The sequence below is a fragment of the Crocuta crocuta genome, unplaced genomic scaffold (genome assembly GCF_008692635.1).
Source record: "Crocuta crocuta isolate KB4526 unplaced genomic scaffold, BGI_CrCroc_1.0 scaffold36, whole genome shotgun sequence".
NCBI classification, from domain to species: domain Eukaryota; kingdom Metazoa; phylum Chordata; class Mammalia; order Carnivora; family Hyaenidae; genus Crocuta; species Crocuta crocuta.
This window is the reverse complement of record NW_027532203.1, coordinates 11,578,991-11,597,474: the sequence shown is the minus strand read 5'-3', so window position 1 is coordinate 11,597,474 and position 18,484 is coordinate 11,578,991. Positions and strand designations below refer to the sequence as shown.

The 18,484-nt window shown below is 40.4% G+C and overlaps 1 protein-coding gene across 2 annotated transcripts in view; it reads left to right on the top strand.

The window, feature by feature from the left end:
- The window catches only part of LOC144242609 (lung adenoma susceptibility protein 2-like), a 60,270-nt gene extending 43,232 nt beyond the window's left edge, over window positions 1-17,038 (top strand). The window contains exons 2-10 of one of the 2 annotated variants that reach the window (XM_077777585.1): window positions 5,639-5,746; window positions 7,175-7,408; window positions 7,914-8,120; window positions 10,061-10,291; window positions 11,183-11,336; window positions 13,099-13,208; window positions 14,281-14,394; window positions 15,645-15,791; window positions 16,677-17,038. In XM_077777585.1, the coding sequence (XP_077633711.1) occupies window positions 5,663-5,746; window positions 7,175-7,408; window positions 7,914-8,120; window positions 10,061-10,291; window positions 11,183-11,336; window positions 13,099-13,208; window positions 14,281-14,394; window positions 15,645-15,791; window positions 16,677-16,811 (1,416 nt within the window). In that variant the 5' untranslated portion in view covers window positions 5,639-5,662 and the 3' untranslated portion in view covers window positions 16,812-17,038. Of the gene's footprint in view, window positions 1-5,638; window positions 5,747-7,174; window positions 7,409-7,913; window positions 8,121-10,060; window positions 10,292-11,182; window positions 11,337-13,098; window positions 13,209-14,280; window positions 14,395-15,644; window positions 15,792-16,676 lie in introns of those variants that run through there. The other variant, XM_077777583.1, reaches the window with a different exon arrangement.
- Window positions 17,039-18,484: the final 1,446 nt, after the last annotated feature.

The following is an 18,484-nucleotide window of genomic DNA, read 5'->3' as shown; positions in this document are numbered from 1 at the left end:
AGAGCCAAAATCAAGAGTCAGACTGGCTTAACTGACTGAGCCATCCAAGGGCCCTGAATATTTTAATTTTCTTAATTTCTCAAATTCAGAGCTCATTCTGACACTTATTTTAGAAGCTCATACCCATATAACTCTTGTAATATTTGAGTTCTTCCTGAGACCATGTTGGAATGGATAATGGTGGAGTGTGGGAGCAGGGGGAGTGTGTATTGAGCCTTTTTCCATTAGGATCTGGAATTTAAATGTATGGCATTGATTTTGAGGATATAAAATATTTAAAATAAATGCTTAAGTTTTCTCTGTGGGACCAGTAAGGGGATTTCCCCATCTTGTTAACAGGGTACCATAAAACATTGTGTTTTTCTTGTTTGATTTTCCTTGTACATTTGTTAGCTGGAATGAATCATTACATTGCAGTCTTTGAGGCAAGGGCCTATGTCATCTGTGACTTTGGTGATCTCTGCAGTTTTTTGTTTATAGTACATCCTCATATATCTGCAACATCCAGTGGTCATCTGAAAGTTGAACAACAGATCAGAAACCTTTGCATATTGAAAGCATTGATCAATCTTGTTACTGGTAGAGATTTCAAAGGAAGTAATCAGAAAGAATTGCCCAACATTATCTTATCAGCCTATGCCATGTGAATGCTTATAAAAGGTTATCTAACCTGGAGATAGAGGAAGTTGGGGAAATGTTCTTACTGGAACATAGAAGTACTGCCTTTTCTTCCCTACTAGTCATGTAAGCTCTAGTTGACCCAGTTTGTCTAAGTAAAACAGTATTCTTTTATGATTGGATGTATTCCAGGAAAATAAATTCAAGTCATTTAATGAAGAGTTATACCTTAATATATATTCAGTTTACCTTTTTGATAGATATTGTAGTCAAGGGCACTTAGCACTTGCCAAATTTATTATTCATATGCTCCTAGCCCTTGGAATGGAGATAAACATTTAAAAACTAAACCTGGCAGCAAATTTTAGTGAAAATAATGGCTGGAGATGGAATAAATATGTTTGTTTTACTTTGTGGTAAAAAAATAGACTGCCCAGATGTATATTGGTGAAATAAAACAGAACTTTATTATTTGTTGATGCAAGAATTTGAAATGAGAGTTCTTGGTTGGTAAGTGAGTTTTGCCTACACAGTGAACTGTGGACTTAGGTTCCTTCTCTCTAGTGGCTTTGCCATCTCCAGGCCATCTCTGCATCCAGCTGGTGAAAGGGAGAGGGGATGTGGTGGGGGCTTTCTCTCTCTTTTTTTTAAGTCTTAGCTTGGAATGGTATTTCTGCTCATATGCATTGACTAAAACTCAGTTACATGTCCACATCTAACTGTTAAAGATGTTGGGAAATATAAACTAGTCTGGGCCCAAGAAAAGAGGTAATGGTTATTTTTCAGGATTTTCTTTCTCTTCCTCTCCCTTCCTGCCTTCCCTCCCTCCCCCTCCTTTCTCCTCCACCTGCCCTCCCTCCTCTCTTCTTTCACTGTTCCTTTTTTTTTTTTTTTTTTTTTTTTTTNCGTACACTTCAGACCTTGGGGTTGCAGATATTCTCTGAGTGGTTAACATCTTTATAACCATGGAATATCTTTAAAATCTGGCACAATGCTAGTGACTGAACTATAGATCTTATTCATATTTCACTAGTTTTCCCCCATAATGTCATGTTTCTGTGCCGGGATCCAATCCATTTAGTTGTCATGTTTCCTTAGTCTCTTGCCTTTTATGACTTGCCACTTTATAGAGTCAGTAACTACTGTCAGTAATTATGTAAAAGGTCACTCTGGGTTTGTTTTATGTTTTCACATGATTAGACTGAGAGTAATGCATTACTGGGAGGGCTACCATAGACCAGAGATAATCTGTCCTTGGTGCATCATATCAGAGGGCATATGATATATCACAGATGATGCTAACCTTATTCACTTGGCCAGGATGGTGTGTCCTGGGATTCTCCACCCTGTACTCATTATCTTCCCTTTTGTGTAATTATTGAGTATTTGGGAGAGATACTTTAAGAATATACGAATATTCTGTTTTCAGCTTAACCTTTCAACCAGTAATTTTGGTACCCATTGAGGGATCTTCCATGCAGCAATTATCACTTTGATATTTTAATGGTGATTTTCTATTTCCTACAGTAAAAATGGATTTTTGTTAGATATCTGATGGTTACTGATAGATTTAAATATTCCAAAAATAAAAAATAATGGCACCTGAGTGGCTCACTTGGTTAAGTGTCTGGCTTCGGCTCACGTCATGATCTTGTGGTTCGTGAGTTGGAGCCCTGCATCAAGCTCTGTGCTGACAGCTTGGCGCCTGGAGCCTGTTTGGGATTCTGTGTCTCCCCCTCTCTCTGCCTATCCCCTGCTCACATTCTGTTTCTCTCTGTGTTTCAAAAATGAATAAACATTAAAAAAATTTAGAAGATTCCTGCCTTCTTCCCAGCACTGCCCATTTTGGAAATTAAAGTGATCATGGTTTAAATAATATTAAATGCGAGAAGGTAGATTAGAAGAAGATGAAGGTGTTAAAGGAGAATATAAATGTAAAAGAGAATATAAAAGATTATATTGCTTTTGCTTTGTAATTCTTAGATATGGTCCAGATAGGAACCTCCTTGGAATGGCAGTAAGAAAACCTGGGTTTTAGTTGAAATTCTATTAGGTCTTTTTACTCTAATTTTCTAATTTTAAAAATAAGGACTATTTATAAATTGTTCAGGGTAACAGGTGAGAATGTGAGAATGTAGTACTCTGAATTATTTTAAGGGGTCATAGATGGTTTATGAACTCAAGTGTCCTTATGCTATCTTAAAGTATAGGTTTACATATAGCCAGTCTATTTGTACTTATTAGAAGGGTACCAGACAATCACTAATTGAGTATGTACTGTATGCAGGCATTGTGCTGAGTGCTTTATGTATATTTATGTATATTAGCTAATAAATACAGAGTTAGGATCCAAACCTTGGTGGTCTGGCTCCAGAATTTGCACTCTTCACCATTCCACTCTAAACTCGTGCCCTAGTTGTAGCTATGGGCAGGGCTGATGTTCATCTGGCACCCATTCATCTAGTGGCCATACCAACTAACTACTCCTGTTCTGACAGCTCGGTGCCTGTGCCCTTGAGATGCTTCAATATTTTGGGTATAAACCTGGCCACTGATGAATGAAAATGTTTACATTTCCTAATTATGTTTGAATTGGGCAAATATTCGATTTGACAGCATACGCGACCCTGAGGAGATATTTGCAGGTATTTATGTTTGGAGGCACAGTAGCTTAATCATTTTGAAGTCACATCAAAAGTATGGGGCATATATTCGTTAATTGCTCTTCACAGTTTTGAGATATTAACCATGTTTGTCTTGGCCACAACACATAAGTAGTATGGCGGTTGTTTAAAAGTGATTATTCCATGTGTGATTAGGTATATTACAAAGAATGGGTGGTTGGAAAAATGGGGTCACTAACGTTCTACTCTTTGTCTGGCACCTGCTTGGTGATTTGGCTGCTACTTGTAGCCTCTGGTTCAGTTTGCAATTCTGCCAATTTTCTTCTGAGCCTACCAAGCACTTGTGGTCTGGCAGAAACGACTCTACCTCTATGGCTGGTGTGAACGGCTAGCATACCCACTACCGAGTGGGCTCTGGGCTGCACCTCTCAGTTACATTCACATGTCTTAACATGATCTTGATAACATGCTTTCCACTGTTTTGCTTCCATTCACCTTGAACTATGTACACATATATCAAAGGCACGAGGTTCCCTTGCAGCAGATAGAAATAGGAAAATCTCTGGCTGAAAGTGGGAGAGCTGGGCATTTGTTTTGGCTCTGCCAGTGACTTCCTGTTTTACTTTGGGAGGAATCCTGAGCCTCCCTGCCCCCCCCCGCCCCCCGTTTTCATTTCTGCAAAGATCAAAAGGACCTCATCTGGCTGCAGCAGTTTTGGTTTAGTGCTAAAGTGAGTTTTCATATCGCTTGGTTGATGATTTGCTTGTTTTGCCATCAAGACAAATAAATGCTAAATGTAGCTCCCAGAGGTGACAGAAGCCTGTGTTTTCATACTTGCGAGAAAGAAAAACAGAAAAATACAAAATCGTGTAAAACTTGCTTTGAAGTTATGAAGTACTATATGAATAGTACAATTTGCCGATAAGACCAAGGAAAAGTGGCAGCTTTCACTGAGGCTTAGAGACCACTCATTGTAAGACACAGCCCATTTTCAGAGATGTTAAGGTGTTGAATGGATTCTAGCTTACAAATGCCCAGAGAAAATCCAACAAGAGAAACATTGCATTTTATGGACCTTGATAACAAGATGACATCACCTTACTGGCCCCACAGTGAAACAATTGTATGACTGCAAAATCAGTGCCCGACATTTAAGTTCCACGTCTTACTGGAAAAGGCTAAATTAGTATGACGCATAGCTGCTGCTTACATTTGATGAGCTACGATAGGAAGGCCGTAGTGTCAACTCTTTATCACTTGAGCACAGTGACAGTCTGCATCCTTGTTGGATCCTGAGCTGCCTAGCCCAGATAGGGTTTACAGTTTTATCATATGGAATGTTCCAGAGCTGCTTATAGACAAGCCGGAAATATGGAATAGAGTGTAATTAACTGTGCCTACCTAGTGATGCAGCCATGCTGGGGCTCTAAGACTCAGCTCAGAATTATGACTTCAGAGAAGCCTCACCTCAGACACAATTCTATCTTCTGTATCCTCGCAGGGTCTTGTCCATATATCTATCATAACACAGCATAGTCTTTGGTAGTGGTTTGCTTTCCATTTCTCCTGCATGGTTATGAGCTACTCAAAGGCCTTGTGCCATTGTACAGGAGTGGCAGACGGTCTGGAATGTAGTAGGCATTCAATCATGTTTATTGAAGGAATACAGGTAGGAAGATAGGCAAGAAGGATGGACGACTTTATGGATTATAGGAATGTTTTTTTACACTATTCAGGCTGCCACACATCACCAAGAAATATGATGCAAGTGAATTTTAAATGAAGATTTAACTTTCAGGTAACAAAATGCTTCAGTAAACCACATGGAAGAATCAGTCCCATTATTTAGAGGCAGAACTGATTTGGGTGAAAGAGATGGTACTAGACTAAGCACCCACCATGAAACTGCAAAAGACCAGTGTCATGAAAAATCTTCTGATCAAGGGTGCTTTGCTCTGACACTAAAATTCACTATGTGATTTTGGGCAGTGACTGCACCTCTCCATACCTCAGTCTCCTCATCCACAAAAATGGGAAGACTCATGGTACCTGATAGAATTGCTCTAAGAATTAAATCACAGAATGTATGTATGAAGCACTTAGGAGAGTGCCTGACACATAGTGAGAGAAGGAAATAAGTATCAATTGTTATTATCTGTGTATGTGTCATCAGTGGACAAATTGTTGAGGACCAATGAAAGTGTTTTATTGGTCTCTAATTTGGCAATTCTCTCTAGGGGTTTTTCAAGATTATGGTTTAAGAGACAGCTTCCTTATTTCATTTCCTTAACTTTCAGCTCTATATAAGTACTCCCTTACTTAAGAATTAACATTCTTTACCTCTCAGGGATCTCCCCATTTGCTAGAGGTACATTTCCCACTTTTTTCTTTTTCAGTGAATTGGTTGCTTCTTTTTGTGAATGGACAACTCAGCATTTGAAATGCATGAAGATGCAATGCAGAATACTTTGCCTGTGGGGAAGATGAACACCATCTTCAAAATGGTAAGGTGGAGATTGATGTCCTGAGATTAGCTCCCCCCAGACCTTTATGCGGAGCTCAGGAAAGAATCCTTCTTTAGACCAGCTTTCCTTAAGTAACCCTCTTTGGAAAGGTTGCATCTCCTCTGAGCATTTCTTGATTTGCTCTCTCTCGCTTGTAAACTCTTAGCTCATATCTGAATTGGCTCTGTAAAGGTCCAACTCTCCATGAATTGTTGCTTGAGGTATTAAAGAGTTGTTTATGGTTCAGTATAATACCCTGATACAATGTTAAACTGGATATGTTGATACATGATTATGCTATGTAAAATGTATCATTTAAGAATAGTAATTTATTAACATCTATGTTAGAGTTGCTAGTAATCAGAGATATGCCTGCTCGGAGAGGAAGGAATTCAGAGAACAGTGGACAAGAGACCATGACATCAGTCCTTACGAAGCCATTGTAATGGTCAGAGGAGTGAGGGCAAATTGGTCCAAAGGATAGGGAGTGTATTCTCTTCACAGCTTTCAGTAATGTGGATTGTAGCTCACAGAAATGATACTGTTGTCTTTAGCATATATTTGTAATGTGAAACCAGGAAATAGTAACATGGAAATGCATGGAAATATTGTGCTCAGGCTTGGTAGATGGGTTAGTAACTCATACTGGTAATACATGGAAGGAGGGGGTTTAATGAAGCTATTTAAATGAAGGAGGGAGGGACAAAGAGGCTGAGACCTGTCAGGCCAATTGTTTACTGATATGTTACTTTTCCCATGCTTGTTACCTGTACATGTAAATGCATATGTGCATTCTGGAACTAAAAAGTTCTTAGAAAATAGTCTTGATAGCCTCTTTAATTTTCAGGTGAAGAAACTGGTAAATAGGGGCTAATTCGCTATGCTGGAATACATTATTTTTTAATTTTTTAAATGTTTATTAATTTTAGAGAGAGAGAGAGAGCATGAGCAGGGCAGGGGCAGAGAGGCAGACACAGAATCTGAAGCAGGCTCCAGGCTCCAGCTATAAAACAGAGACCAACGCAGGGCTCGAACTCACGAGCCATGAGATCATGACCTGAGCTGAAGTTGGAGGCTTAACCAACTGAGTCACCCAGGCACCCCCGGAATGTACTTGATATACAAACTTAACTGGTTACTTATTTTCTAGGAATTTATTCTGTGCTTCAGCTTTTCATATGTTTAGTTTTCTCCTTGTTTATTTGGGTGTCAGCAAGGCAGATGGGGTGTGTGNGTGTGTGTGTGTGTGTGTGTGTGTGTGTGTGTGTGTGTATTTATTTATAACATGTATTATTTTACTAGGTATATTTATCCAACACAAAATCCAGCATTTTTTTAAATAAAAGAAAAAATAAACCAAATAGAGAAAGGAGGCAGTATTTTTATTGCATCAAGAATAGAAAATAATGGCTTCATAATCTCTCTCAGGAGAAGAAGAGGCAGTGGTCGTTGATGAACGTTTTCCTGGTGTGTCTCCTGGCCTGTACCATCACCACAGCAGTAGGAGTACTGATCCTTTCCCTGGTTTATATTCAGAACTCTCAGCCACATCCAGAAGTTCATTTAGGACTCGAAGCCTGGCCTCTGCAAACACTGACTCCTCCAGTGCAAAAGGCTGTGGATCCAAAATTCCAGTTTCTAAACCATTTACCTAACTCCAAGGTATGCATCACACATTTAGGAAAAAGAATCATCTATTCTAAGGGTGATTTTGAAACAAAGTTTCCACTGTCTGTTTACTAAGCTTTGTGGCCTCCTCCTTGGAAGGAACCAGCTGTGGGCCGTCTAGATGCAGGGAGGTGAGCATCAAGAAGAGGAAGAATTGGGTTGGTTGGCTCCAGGCAGAGCTTCTCTGTAGTGGAGAGCTCTATGTCAGGCGGAGGGTAGAGCTGCAGATAGACACGTGCAAAGCTCTCTATTCTCTTGTCAGGACAGGTGTTCTTGTCATGTCTCACAGGGACTAGACTGACAGCTCTGTAAGTACCACGCCTGTCGTTCCCTGAGTCTCGCAGCCCAGTTCTTCCTCTTCCCTTCTGGGGCTCCAGTATTCGCCTCGCCACTGCTGCCTTTTCTGGTTGGCCTCCCTCTTTCTCTGTAGACCACAGAGGGCTCGTGTTCCTCAGGAGATGGCCCCCCTGTTGACCGTTGCTTGCTTATGACTTTGCAGGTGTTTGAATTCCCCGGTGGTGCGATCCAGTGGGCTCGGTATAGGAACGATGTCAAAGACTATCTCAGTGTTGAAGAAGAGGCTTTTGGCAGCAGCCTGAACAGTCAGAGATCACAGATGACTCTGGGGACCCTGAGAATAAAAAGCAATGGCCTCCGGGCCCCTCACTGGCACTTCAATGCTAATGAACATGGCTATCTTGCACAGGTATAACCAGTTTGCCTGCGTGCTGCACTGAAGTGGTTAAGCTGTGTGTCCTCAAGCTATTACTTTAGTTGTTGCAGAACCTTCTTAATTCAGTGACAGACAGCATCCAGGCTTTGGCGGTGCGTTCAGTCAGATTAGTTAGCGGTGCCTCGAAGCACTAACCTGTTTGTTGCAATTATTCTTGGCATCACTTTGAATTTCTTTCTTCAGTATCAAATCATTTTTCACCTGCTGTTGTTAAAATAGGATCAGTGTTCCATCCTTTGAGCCAAGGCTAAAACTGGTAGCTCTGATCTAATGATCAAAGAGATGGCAGATTTTTTTCTAAGGAAAAAAGCAGATTGCTGATTTTCAGCCTGGAGTCCCTAAGATCAGGCCAATTGGATGTCCTTTGGTCGTTCAGACTTTTTAGAATTGTCTGGGAGTCAAGTGAAGTAGAGCTGGAGGTAAAATGTGTTTTCTTACTTGAATTTCAAATAATTCATTAATCCTGAAAAGTATTTATTGTTGCATTTTGTATTCCAAATACTGGGGATGCCGTAGTGATTAAGTGCTCATGACACTTTCAGAGTTTGGTCTTACCCTGGTGATCTTGTTAATAGATCAGACAGTTTTATGTGACACACTTTTGTTGTTGGTAAAACTCCTTTTTTATACTTGATAATTCATTCAGTTTTAGAATTTCCAACAGGAAGAGACATTAGAGTTGCATCTATCTGAGACCAAGCACTTCTTAAAAAACTTTTTTTAAATATTTATTTATTTTTGAGAAAGAGAGAGTGTGAACAGCAGAGGTGCAGACAGAGAGGGAGACACAGAATCTGAAGCAGACTCCAAGCTCTCAGCACTGACCCTGACATGGGGCTCGAACCTACAAACTGCAAGATTATGACCTGCGATGAAGTTGGACGCTTAACCGACTGAGCCACCCAGGTGCCCCTGAGACCAAACACCTCTTACTTCTTATGAGAGAACAGAGGCTTAAAGATCTAAGAGGGTGGGTCTCATATTAAGTGTACTTACCACAATTTTAAAAAGTGTGGTGGTGCCTGAGTGGCTCAGTGGATTGAGCATCTGACTACAGCTCAGGTCATGATCTCACAGTCTGTGAGTTCAAACCCCACGTCGGGCTCTGTGCTGATGGCTCAGAGCCTGGAGCCTGCTTCAGAATCTGTGTCTTCTTCTCTCTCTCTGCAGCCCCCCACCCCACTCTGTCTCTGAAAAATGAATAAACATTAAAAAAAAACTTGGAAAAAAAAGTGTAGACTTTTGAGCCGGACTGCTTACTCCTAATCCCAGCTTTGCCATTGACTAGCTGAGTAGCCTTGGGAAAATTGTACATTCTGTCCAGATTCTCATCTATAAAATGAGGATAATAATGGTACTTGCTTCACAGGGTTGATGCAGGGGTGATTGAATTAAGTCAGATAAGGTGCTGAGAAGAATATCTGGACACAGAGTAAAAACACTTTACTCTTTCTATTAGTATTATTGTTAAAACTGTATGCAGACTTTTTATCTAGAAAATTCGTTTGCATCCATATGAGTAATGTACACAAGGATGCATGTCAGTGTGACCACTTATGAACACATACATGTGCTTGCAAGTCTTTTCAAACTCTAAAGCATGAATTTAGAACTCTGAATTCTCAATGGGGGTGATATTACCCCCAAGGAGGTAAAAACTGGTCCTTGGAAGGTAAAAATATCCTACTCTTTTTTATGTACAAAGCACAGATAATGTGTACACTACATAAGCAGTATGTATGTACACTTTACAGATTTATTGCATCTGTGGTGTTAACATTTCATAGGATCATAGGGTGGTAACTGATTAGTAAAAGAAGACTATCAGGATACGTTATATGAGAGGTAATGAACAAAGTTTGCAAAACATTCCTCTAAAGTGATGTTGCATGTGTTTTCTCTTTATGTTTCAGGGGACAGCATGGATAGGGGTGGTTGATGATGGTGGTGCAGTTACCACCTACAATGTTACAGCTGGCCAAGTGATCTTCTTCCCTAAGAATACTCTGCACTGGATAAAGAATGTGGGGAATGAAGACTGCTTTTTCTTGCTCTTCTTTTCCACTCATGAGGAACTTCAGACCCTGGATGTTGATGATGTATTTTTTTCCATGCCTGAGGACATTGCTTCCAGGTCACTTAAGGTCTGTTTCACTGCTGAGAACAGATCCCTGTGTGAGGAGAAAGCATAGTATTTGTGTTTCTAGGGTAGGATAGTCAGTAAGATAGGGTTTGGGTAGTAGACTCAAGAACATAACTTGTGTTCCTACTAAAGACTTGGAAGAAATTGTTGAAACTGGGTTGAACTTGTTGAAATACTTTCCTCTGTGAAGGACTTCTATAGGAAACTATAATGAATTGGCCAAATAGTTTTGATAGAGTTAATAGAAATTACTATAATCTACATCTCTGAAAAGCCATGAGCTCCTCAGGGAAAAGTTGGGACAGAGGATGTAATTGTGTTTTCCTAACCTAATGCAGAGAAGCCCATAGTTTTCCTAAAGGGAAGCTACTTTTTGCCTCTCTAAATAGTTACATTATTATGGAGGGACTGCCCAGACTGCTGGGTGTAGAGGGAGAGGGCCAGATGTGGATGCTGACGATACAAATGGGTGATCAGAAGAATTGGTGATGGCCTGTGAGTGGCAACTGGAAGGAGTTCTGTGGTAATTTTGGAAGTCTGCCTAGTGAGGGTTTGAGATTTATCTCAAGATAGATCCTGATCTGATGTTACATGTAGAAGCGGAAAAATGAGTTATTAGGGGAGTATTGGTAAGTCTGAACACAGGAGTATATTTTTGTAAGAGTTATAATGATTATAAAACACCAACACACTTAAAGCCAAAGTGCCTTGAAAAGTCAGAAGATTTTCATAAATATCACAAGCCTTAGGCTAATTGAGGTCAACTCCTTTGACGGGGCCACTAAAGCCACACTTGTGCCGATGCTACCCTATCCTCAGCTACCCACCCTTCTATTACTAAAATTTGTAGAATGTTTCACCAATATCTTACATGATTTTTTATGTGTTTCAGCCTGAAGGTGGAGTTAATTTCATTAGAACATTCCATAAGCAAAAAGAGGATCAGGGAGTCAACCTTCCTCCCAACTTGGCAGAGCTGGTTATAAATCCTAGTTACGTACAGTCTCCAGACAGTCTTGTGTGGAGATATTTTTATGACCTTAAAGGTACAGTATGTTATTTTGTGAAGCCTTTTTAGTTAAGTGTTTACATATGTGATTATATAGGTGTATTGGATATAGCATGCTTTTATTTTACAGTGAGTCACAGCCAGGAGGAGTTTGAAAAAACACATTTCTCAACAGAGTAGGAAATGAGAGAAAAGGATTAAAAGCAAAAGAGAATGTCATACAAGATTTCAAAGTGTGAGGGGTGTATGTTGGGGTTGGAGGTGTCTCAGGAGAAGAGGCTGATAAGAGAGGAGGGTCTAAGAATCAGGTTTTAGAAACCATGCTGACTAGTCTATACTTTATCTCGGTGGAAAAGAGGAGGAGTTAGGGGTTTTAAATAGGAGAGTGACACAATAAGGTTTTGTATTTATTTTTTACTTTTATTTTTTAAAGTTTTATTTGGTTTTGAGAGAGAGAGATAATGAATGACCAGGGGAGGGGCAGTGAGAAGGGGAGAGAGAATCCCAAGCAGGCTCTGCACTGTCAGCACAGAACTTGACATGGGGCTATATCTCAAGAATAAAGAGATCATGACCTGAGCTGATATCAAGTCTCGGATGCTCAACTGACTGAGCCAGTCAGGCAACTCTTGTATTTAGTTTTCAGAATTATTTTATTTATTTCATTGAAGTTGATTGACATAAAACATTATATTAGTTTCAGGTGTTCAACATAATGATTCAGTATTATTGTGAAATGTTCACTACATAAGTCTAGTTAACATCTGTCACCATACGTAGTTACAGAATTTCTTTTCCTGTAATGAGAACTTTTAAGATCTTAGCAACTTTCAAATACACAACACAGTGTTATTAATTATATTTGCCATACTGTACATAACATCCTCATGACTTATTTATTTTGTAACTAGAAGTTTGTACCTTTTGACTCATTTCACCCATTTTGCAGGCACCTTTCTTTCTGCTTCTGGCAATCACCAATCTGTTCTCTTAATCTATGAGCTTTTTTTTTTGTTTTTAGATTCCACATATAAATGAGATCATATGGTATTTTTCTTTCTCTGTCTGACTTATTTCCCTTGACATAATGCCTTCAGGGTTCATCCATATTGTCTCAAATGGCAAGATCTCATTCTTTTTTATGGCTAAATAATATTCTACATACCACATCTTCTTTGATCCATTCATCCGTTGATGGACACTTATGTTGTTTCCATATCTTGGCTATTGTAAATAATGCTGTGGTCAATATGGGAGTACAGATATCTTTTTGAGTTGGTGTTAGTTTTTTGAAGTAATGTCCATCTAGCTGATTTGTGGAGAGTGAATTAGAAGGGGCCAGATAAGAGCCAGGGAGATTAGTCAGCGGGCTCTCGATGTCCCTCAAGTGAGGGAAGATGGTGGCCTGCACTGTGACAGTTTTGAGAGAGAGAGAGTTGTTGTGAAGTAGAATAATTTAAAGACGTAGGACTGACAGGACCTAGGGGACTGACTGAGGGTGAGATGGAAATTGATATGTATGACAACTGTCGAGTTCTCTAGCAAGGTCCCCTGAGTCGAACAGTCTGTTCAAAATTTTGGAAGAGCTTGGAAGGTAGGGTAGTATCTGATGTATTATGTATTTATGTTTCAGATCAGTATCTTAGGGGCACATAGGGTCTGGTGGTAGCAATTCCTACCACATGTTTCCTGGGACTGCAGAAGAGCTTATGTCCCTTAGTGGGGCTACGTTTGGCTCTCCTATTGTAGTACCACACTGAAGTATTTTATCTTTGTTTTTTCAATTTCATCTGACTCAGGTTCAAAAGAATATCGATTTCCAGGAGGAGTAATACAACTGGCACAATACTGGAAAAATGGAAGTGAACTAAGCAATCATGAACAAATTTTTAGTGAATTCCTGAATCAGGTAATTGAGAAAAAATATTTTTTTTAAATGTTTGTTTATTTATTTTTGAGAGCGAGAAATAGAGGGAGGGAGTGACAGAGGGGGAGAGCATGCAAGCCAGGGGAAGGAGAGAGAGAGAGAGAGAGAGAGAAGAGGAGAGAGAGAGAATACCAAGCAGACTCTATGCTCTTAGTGTAGAACCCGACACAAGGCTTAATCCCATACAGTGAGATCATGACCTGAGCCCAAATCAAGAGTTGGATGCTTAACCTGCTGAGCCACCCCGGGCCCCTGAGGAAAAAACATTTTGATGATCATTAAGATGGATGAAATATGAGATTTAGGGGGCGCCTGGGTGGCTTAGTCGGTTAAGCGTCCGACTTTCGCTTGGGTCACGACCTCGCGGTTCGTGGGTTCGAGCCCCGCGTCGGGGTCTGTGCTGACTGCCAGCTCAGAGCCTGGAGCCTGTTTCAGTCTGTGACTCCCTCTCTCTCTGACCCTCCCCTGCTCACGCTGTCTCTCTCTCTCTCTCCTAGAAATAAATAAAAAACAATAAAAAAATTAAAAAAAAAAGAAATATGAGATTTAGATTGGATTCAGCTTTCTTTTGGAAGAAAGGAAAAGGAAACATCTAGTCAAACATTGGTTGATTTGATTAATGTAAACTATTAATTGAGGCTTCAATGTGGATTTGGGAGCTTCACTTCTCGACATGGATGGTTACATTTATCATAGGACTGGATGCTTGTGAGATTTCTCTTTCATTTGTTTTTAAATGCTCAACTGGCTGCCTTGCACGATGACTAGCAAGTTCCCTGGTTCTAAATCCAGTCCCTCCACTGCTGACCCTAAGTAAATTATGCAGCTAATCTACACTGCACTTTTGTCCCCTGCAAAAACGGTGGGGAATAATACTGCCTACCTTATGAGATGGTTATAAGGAAGAAGTGACATAATCAATGTAGGGGACATAAAAAATTCCATGTTCTCAGTGAGGACCGCATAAAGATTAGTTATGATTATGTGAGTGATTAAGTTGCCAAGTAGGATGTTTGCTGAATAACTGGATTTACTTTTTTTTTTCTTTTCCAAGCATCAAAATGCCCTCACTTTGAGTACACTCAGGATTTATAACAATGGATTACGACAGCCACATTTTCATTTTAATGCAAATGAAATGGGATATGTAATAAGTGGATGTGCAAAGGTAATTTCACTGTGAACAGGTTTTTGAACTTTCCTTTCTGGTTCAGAAAGAAGCAAACATGAGGTTTTCCTGTGTTTTGGTTCAATTGTTGGTAATGTTGAAAGACTGGTGCTAACAGCTTTCTGGGCATAGTTTCCACAGAAGATACTGTACGGGTCCTGCTAACTAGCTTCCAACTTTGATATTGGCATGAGAAGAGGCTAAGAACATTCAGTAGTGATAAAGAGGTCATTACTTATGGTGAGGGGTCTGGAACATTTTTATGTTTTCAGAGCTTTGCATTTTTAGGTCATGCAAGCTTTAATGTGCCGCCCTTTGGGGAGTATGAAATAGCTGTTTGCCTCTCAGTGCTGTGTGAGTGGGGATGGCTGAGGAGGGTGGTGGCATGTCAGTAGGGCCATCATATAACCCTGTTTGTGCACGATCCTTCTGATGGACACTTGTCTTGGTGAAATTGGTGACTCTTCAGAGAGTCTTGGTTTGGATGATCAACTACACGGTTACCGTAAGAAAAGCCACACTGAGTAGCATGTCACAGTAGTGACTTGATGGTAGTTCTTCCGGGCTTTCACAGGCCTTCTACATTGGCTTACACAAGTCAGGTGGATTTATGGCTTATACCTGTCTCAATCCTGGCCGAAAGAACCAAACCAGATTGAAATGCACTTATTATTTCATCCACAGCAAAAGTTCTGTTCCATGTTTTTAGAGGTGAAGGCTTTAATAAACTGGAAACAGGCATTGTAATCTCTCACAAATTATATTTCAAGGATCAGATTTTATTTTTGGTGTGCTTGTACGCTCATGGGTGGGCACTGGAGTGCTCCTTTAGTGTCTAACTCCTTTAAGGAAGACTGTTAAGCTGCTGCTCTCCCAGGAGGCTGGGTTTTCCCAACCAAGTAGAAAAGAGGGCATGGGGGAGGGGCAGCAGAACCCTGAAATGTAAATCTCTGCCTCATTAGGGAATGTAACTTATAACCCTTAATTAGAACATTGTGACCGGTGCTCTTTTTGCATGATGTCCCACAGTTTTGAATTCACTAATGCATGTCGAGGAACATTTACTATAATGAGTATATTTTGACTTCTTTGGGACTATGTCTCAGAAACAGAAGATTTTATGAGAGACGGCCTCCATTTTCTGCCATTTACCCTCACTAAGAAGTGGTTTTATTAATCTGTTCTTCATTATTAATAATGAACATTTGATTTTATTTGCTCAACTTCAACATTTTTTTCCTTCTCTTTAGGTTGGCATTATTAATACTCAGGGTATCATAGAGTTTAATATTCACATTGGAGATGTGGTATTTTTCCCCATGGGAACTCAGCATTACATTAAGAGCACATGTGATGAGGATTTGCTTCTCATTCTTGCCTTCAGCACTGGAGACCAGGTGAGTATAAGCCAGCTGAAGAGAGATTGCTGAGTGCCAGTGATGTACAGAATATCCTACTTAACAAAGTATCTGGACCACAGGGGACCTTCAGTAAATGTGAGCTGAATGAATGAATGAGTGAATGAATGAGTGAATGAATGAATGAACGAACGAACAAACTGGCAGAATCTGTGTGTGAAGAGAAGGAGAATCAAATAATCTCATTTGGTTATAAAGGGACCTAGTATTTCTAGTCATTCTAGGATTCTAGAATTTTCTCCGAAGTCCCACACTCTGAGCCAACTTAGAAAAAAACACACATAGATACAGAGAGAGACAAACACACAGTGAGACAAATACAGAGGGACAAATTGAGGGGGGCTGACTGAGAAAGAAAGAGAGTGATAGAGGAAACAAGGACAGATCGCCAGGCCCAGCCACTTGGATGGCCAGGCCAGATGGGCAGAGAGTATCAGTCCAGTGGAGAGAGGCCTGGGTCTGGCTGTGAGGCATGAGGGTCATTATTAGGCAGCAAAGTGTGTCTCTGTCATGTGCTGCTGGGCCTGGAGCTGTGAGAAGCCCTTTTGTTACCAGTCCTTGCTCACCGGAAGACAAGGTCCTCCCTTATCAAAGGGAACTACCTTTCAGCAGGATAGACACCCCTTCCAACGGGGATGCCTCAGCACCTCTACCCATCAATCAAACTTTCCTTACTCTCAGAATTGAAAAGGTGAGCTCCCCATGCCAAAGGAAGACAGGCAGACAGGTGACCATTCCCAGGAATTCCAAGCTGTGAAAAGTTACAGAGCCAAGTATCCTCTGTATCCTTGATGTCTGTAAGATGTTTGTAGGAATCTTAAGTACTTTGGCGCTGATACATCTTGTTTCGGTTTTCACTGCCAGTTGCAAACCCTTGACATGGACGATTATCTCCAGGCCACAGCAGACCACATCCTGGCCCAACTTTTTTTCAAGAAGCAAAGCGAGTTTAAGAAGATCCCCAAATTCAAGGAGGACCAGGCAGTCAACCTGCCTTAGGTTTGCTGAGGAGTTCATATCTAGTCTCCCTTCCTCATTTGTTATTATTGTTTTTAAAGGACCACTCTGCTAATGAAACTAGAGCTCTTTGCAGAGTAGAAGGGGGAAAACAGGTGTGAAACAGCCTTGTGGGCTCATTTAGCTTAGTGATTAGAGGCCATGTATGCTAAGGAAGCATTTCAGTGTACTCTGTGTAGGTTAGCAGATCTATGGAGAAGATCCTAAATTAAATTAACATATTTTTATATGGACTTTCATATGTGTGTATATATTTATTTATTTTCCTTTTGTTACTTAAATTGTATTACTGTAAATGAAAATCTATTCTTTTTATGCCTGTCAGTAAATCTTACTACACTGCATGTATTTTTGTCATTCATCGCTGTGAAAAGAGGTCAGCCTATGTATGTATATATTGAGGTGCTGGGACCCAGGGACCTCACACCTTGTTTGGAGAGTTCACTATAGAACCCTACAGTGGTGATGCCTAACCCTTTTGTTGGTTTGAAAATACTTTTTATAATGGCAAAATTTTCAAGGACTCAGTTGTACACTTACTGCATATTAGCTGAGAAGATATTCAGTGATAAAGTAATAATGAGTTCAATACCTTGAGAGTATTGGATTTCATTAATCACATCATCAACTGTTTACACCTGCGGAGTAGTCATCCCTCTATTTGAGAAGCATGTGGTTTATTTAGTCCATCGGCAATGCTGGCTTTGTGTGTGGACTCAAGACCCACTTTGTCATCACTTGGAAGCTGGTGGTCTCCAAGTTAGGGGTCATTGTCCTACGTAGAAAAGAATTCAGATCTAATCTGTGCTGGGTTTTGTTTACAATTTTTGTTAACAGGTATTTGGTACCCCTGCATTGTGCTTGGGGACCGCCATTAGCTCTGGGCTACCCTACATAAAATTCTCAAGTGCATATAGCTGATTTTTAATGCTTTTGACCACCACTTCCCTGCAAATATTCCCTTGATACCTAACGGGATTTTTAGGTGTTTTAAGATGTTTGTTCCTCGTGGTGCCTGGGTGGCTCAGTCGGTTAAGCATCCGACTTCGGCTCAGGTCATGATCTTGTGGTTCTTGGGTTCGAGCCCTGCATTGGGTTCTGTGCAGGCGGCTCAGAGCCTGGACCCTGCTTCAGATTCTGTGTCTCCCTCTCTCTCTGCCCCTCCCCAACTCATGCTCTGTCTCTCTTTGTTTCATGAATAAAAACTATTAAAAGATTTTTAAAAAAAGAATCTATTATGTTCCTTTCTCTCTCTGTCTCTATTTCTGATTCTCTGTCTGGATTGCTAATTCTGTTGACTACAAATACAGAATTTAGTGAGAATCAGAAATGGCTCACTTTTAGCATGAGGAAGTAGCCATGCAGATAATGTACCTAATCAGATAACAAAAGGCTTGTCATCACTTAGAACTACTGTATATTACCTTATTGCCCTTTACTGGGAGAGGCAGCCCAGGTCAAAGCTTGGTAACAGTGGGAGGTTTGTGACGGTGATGTTGTCTTGAAGAGACTTTATAAGGAGTGGGTCACCATCCAGGTGGAAGAACATGGTTGAGAAGATTCAGGGAACAGCACTAGGCAACAGGTGTATGGAGGAAGGATGTCCAGATAGAGGGGAAATAGTGATAAAACGTAAATGGCAATGTGTGTAGACA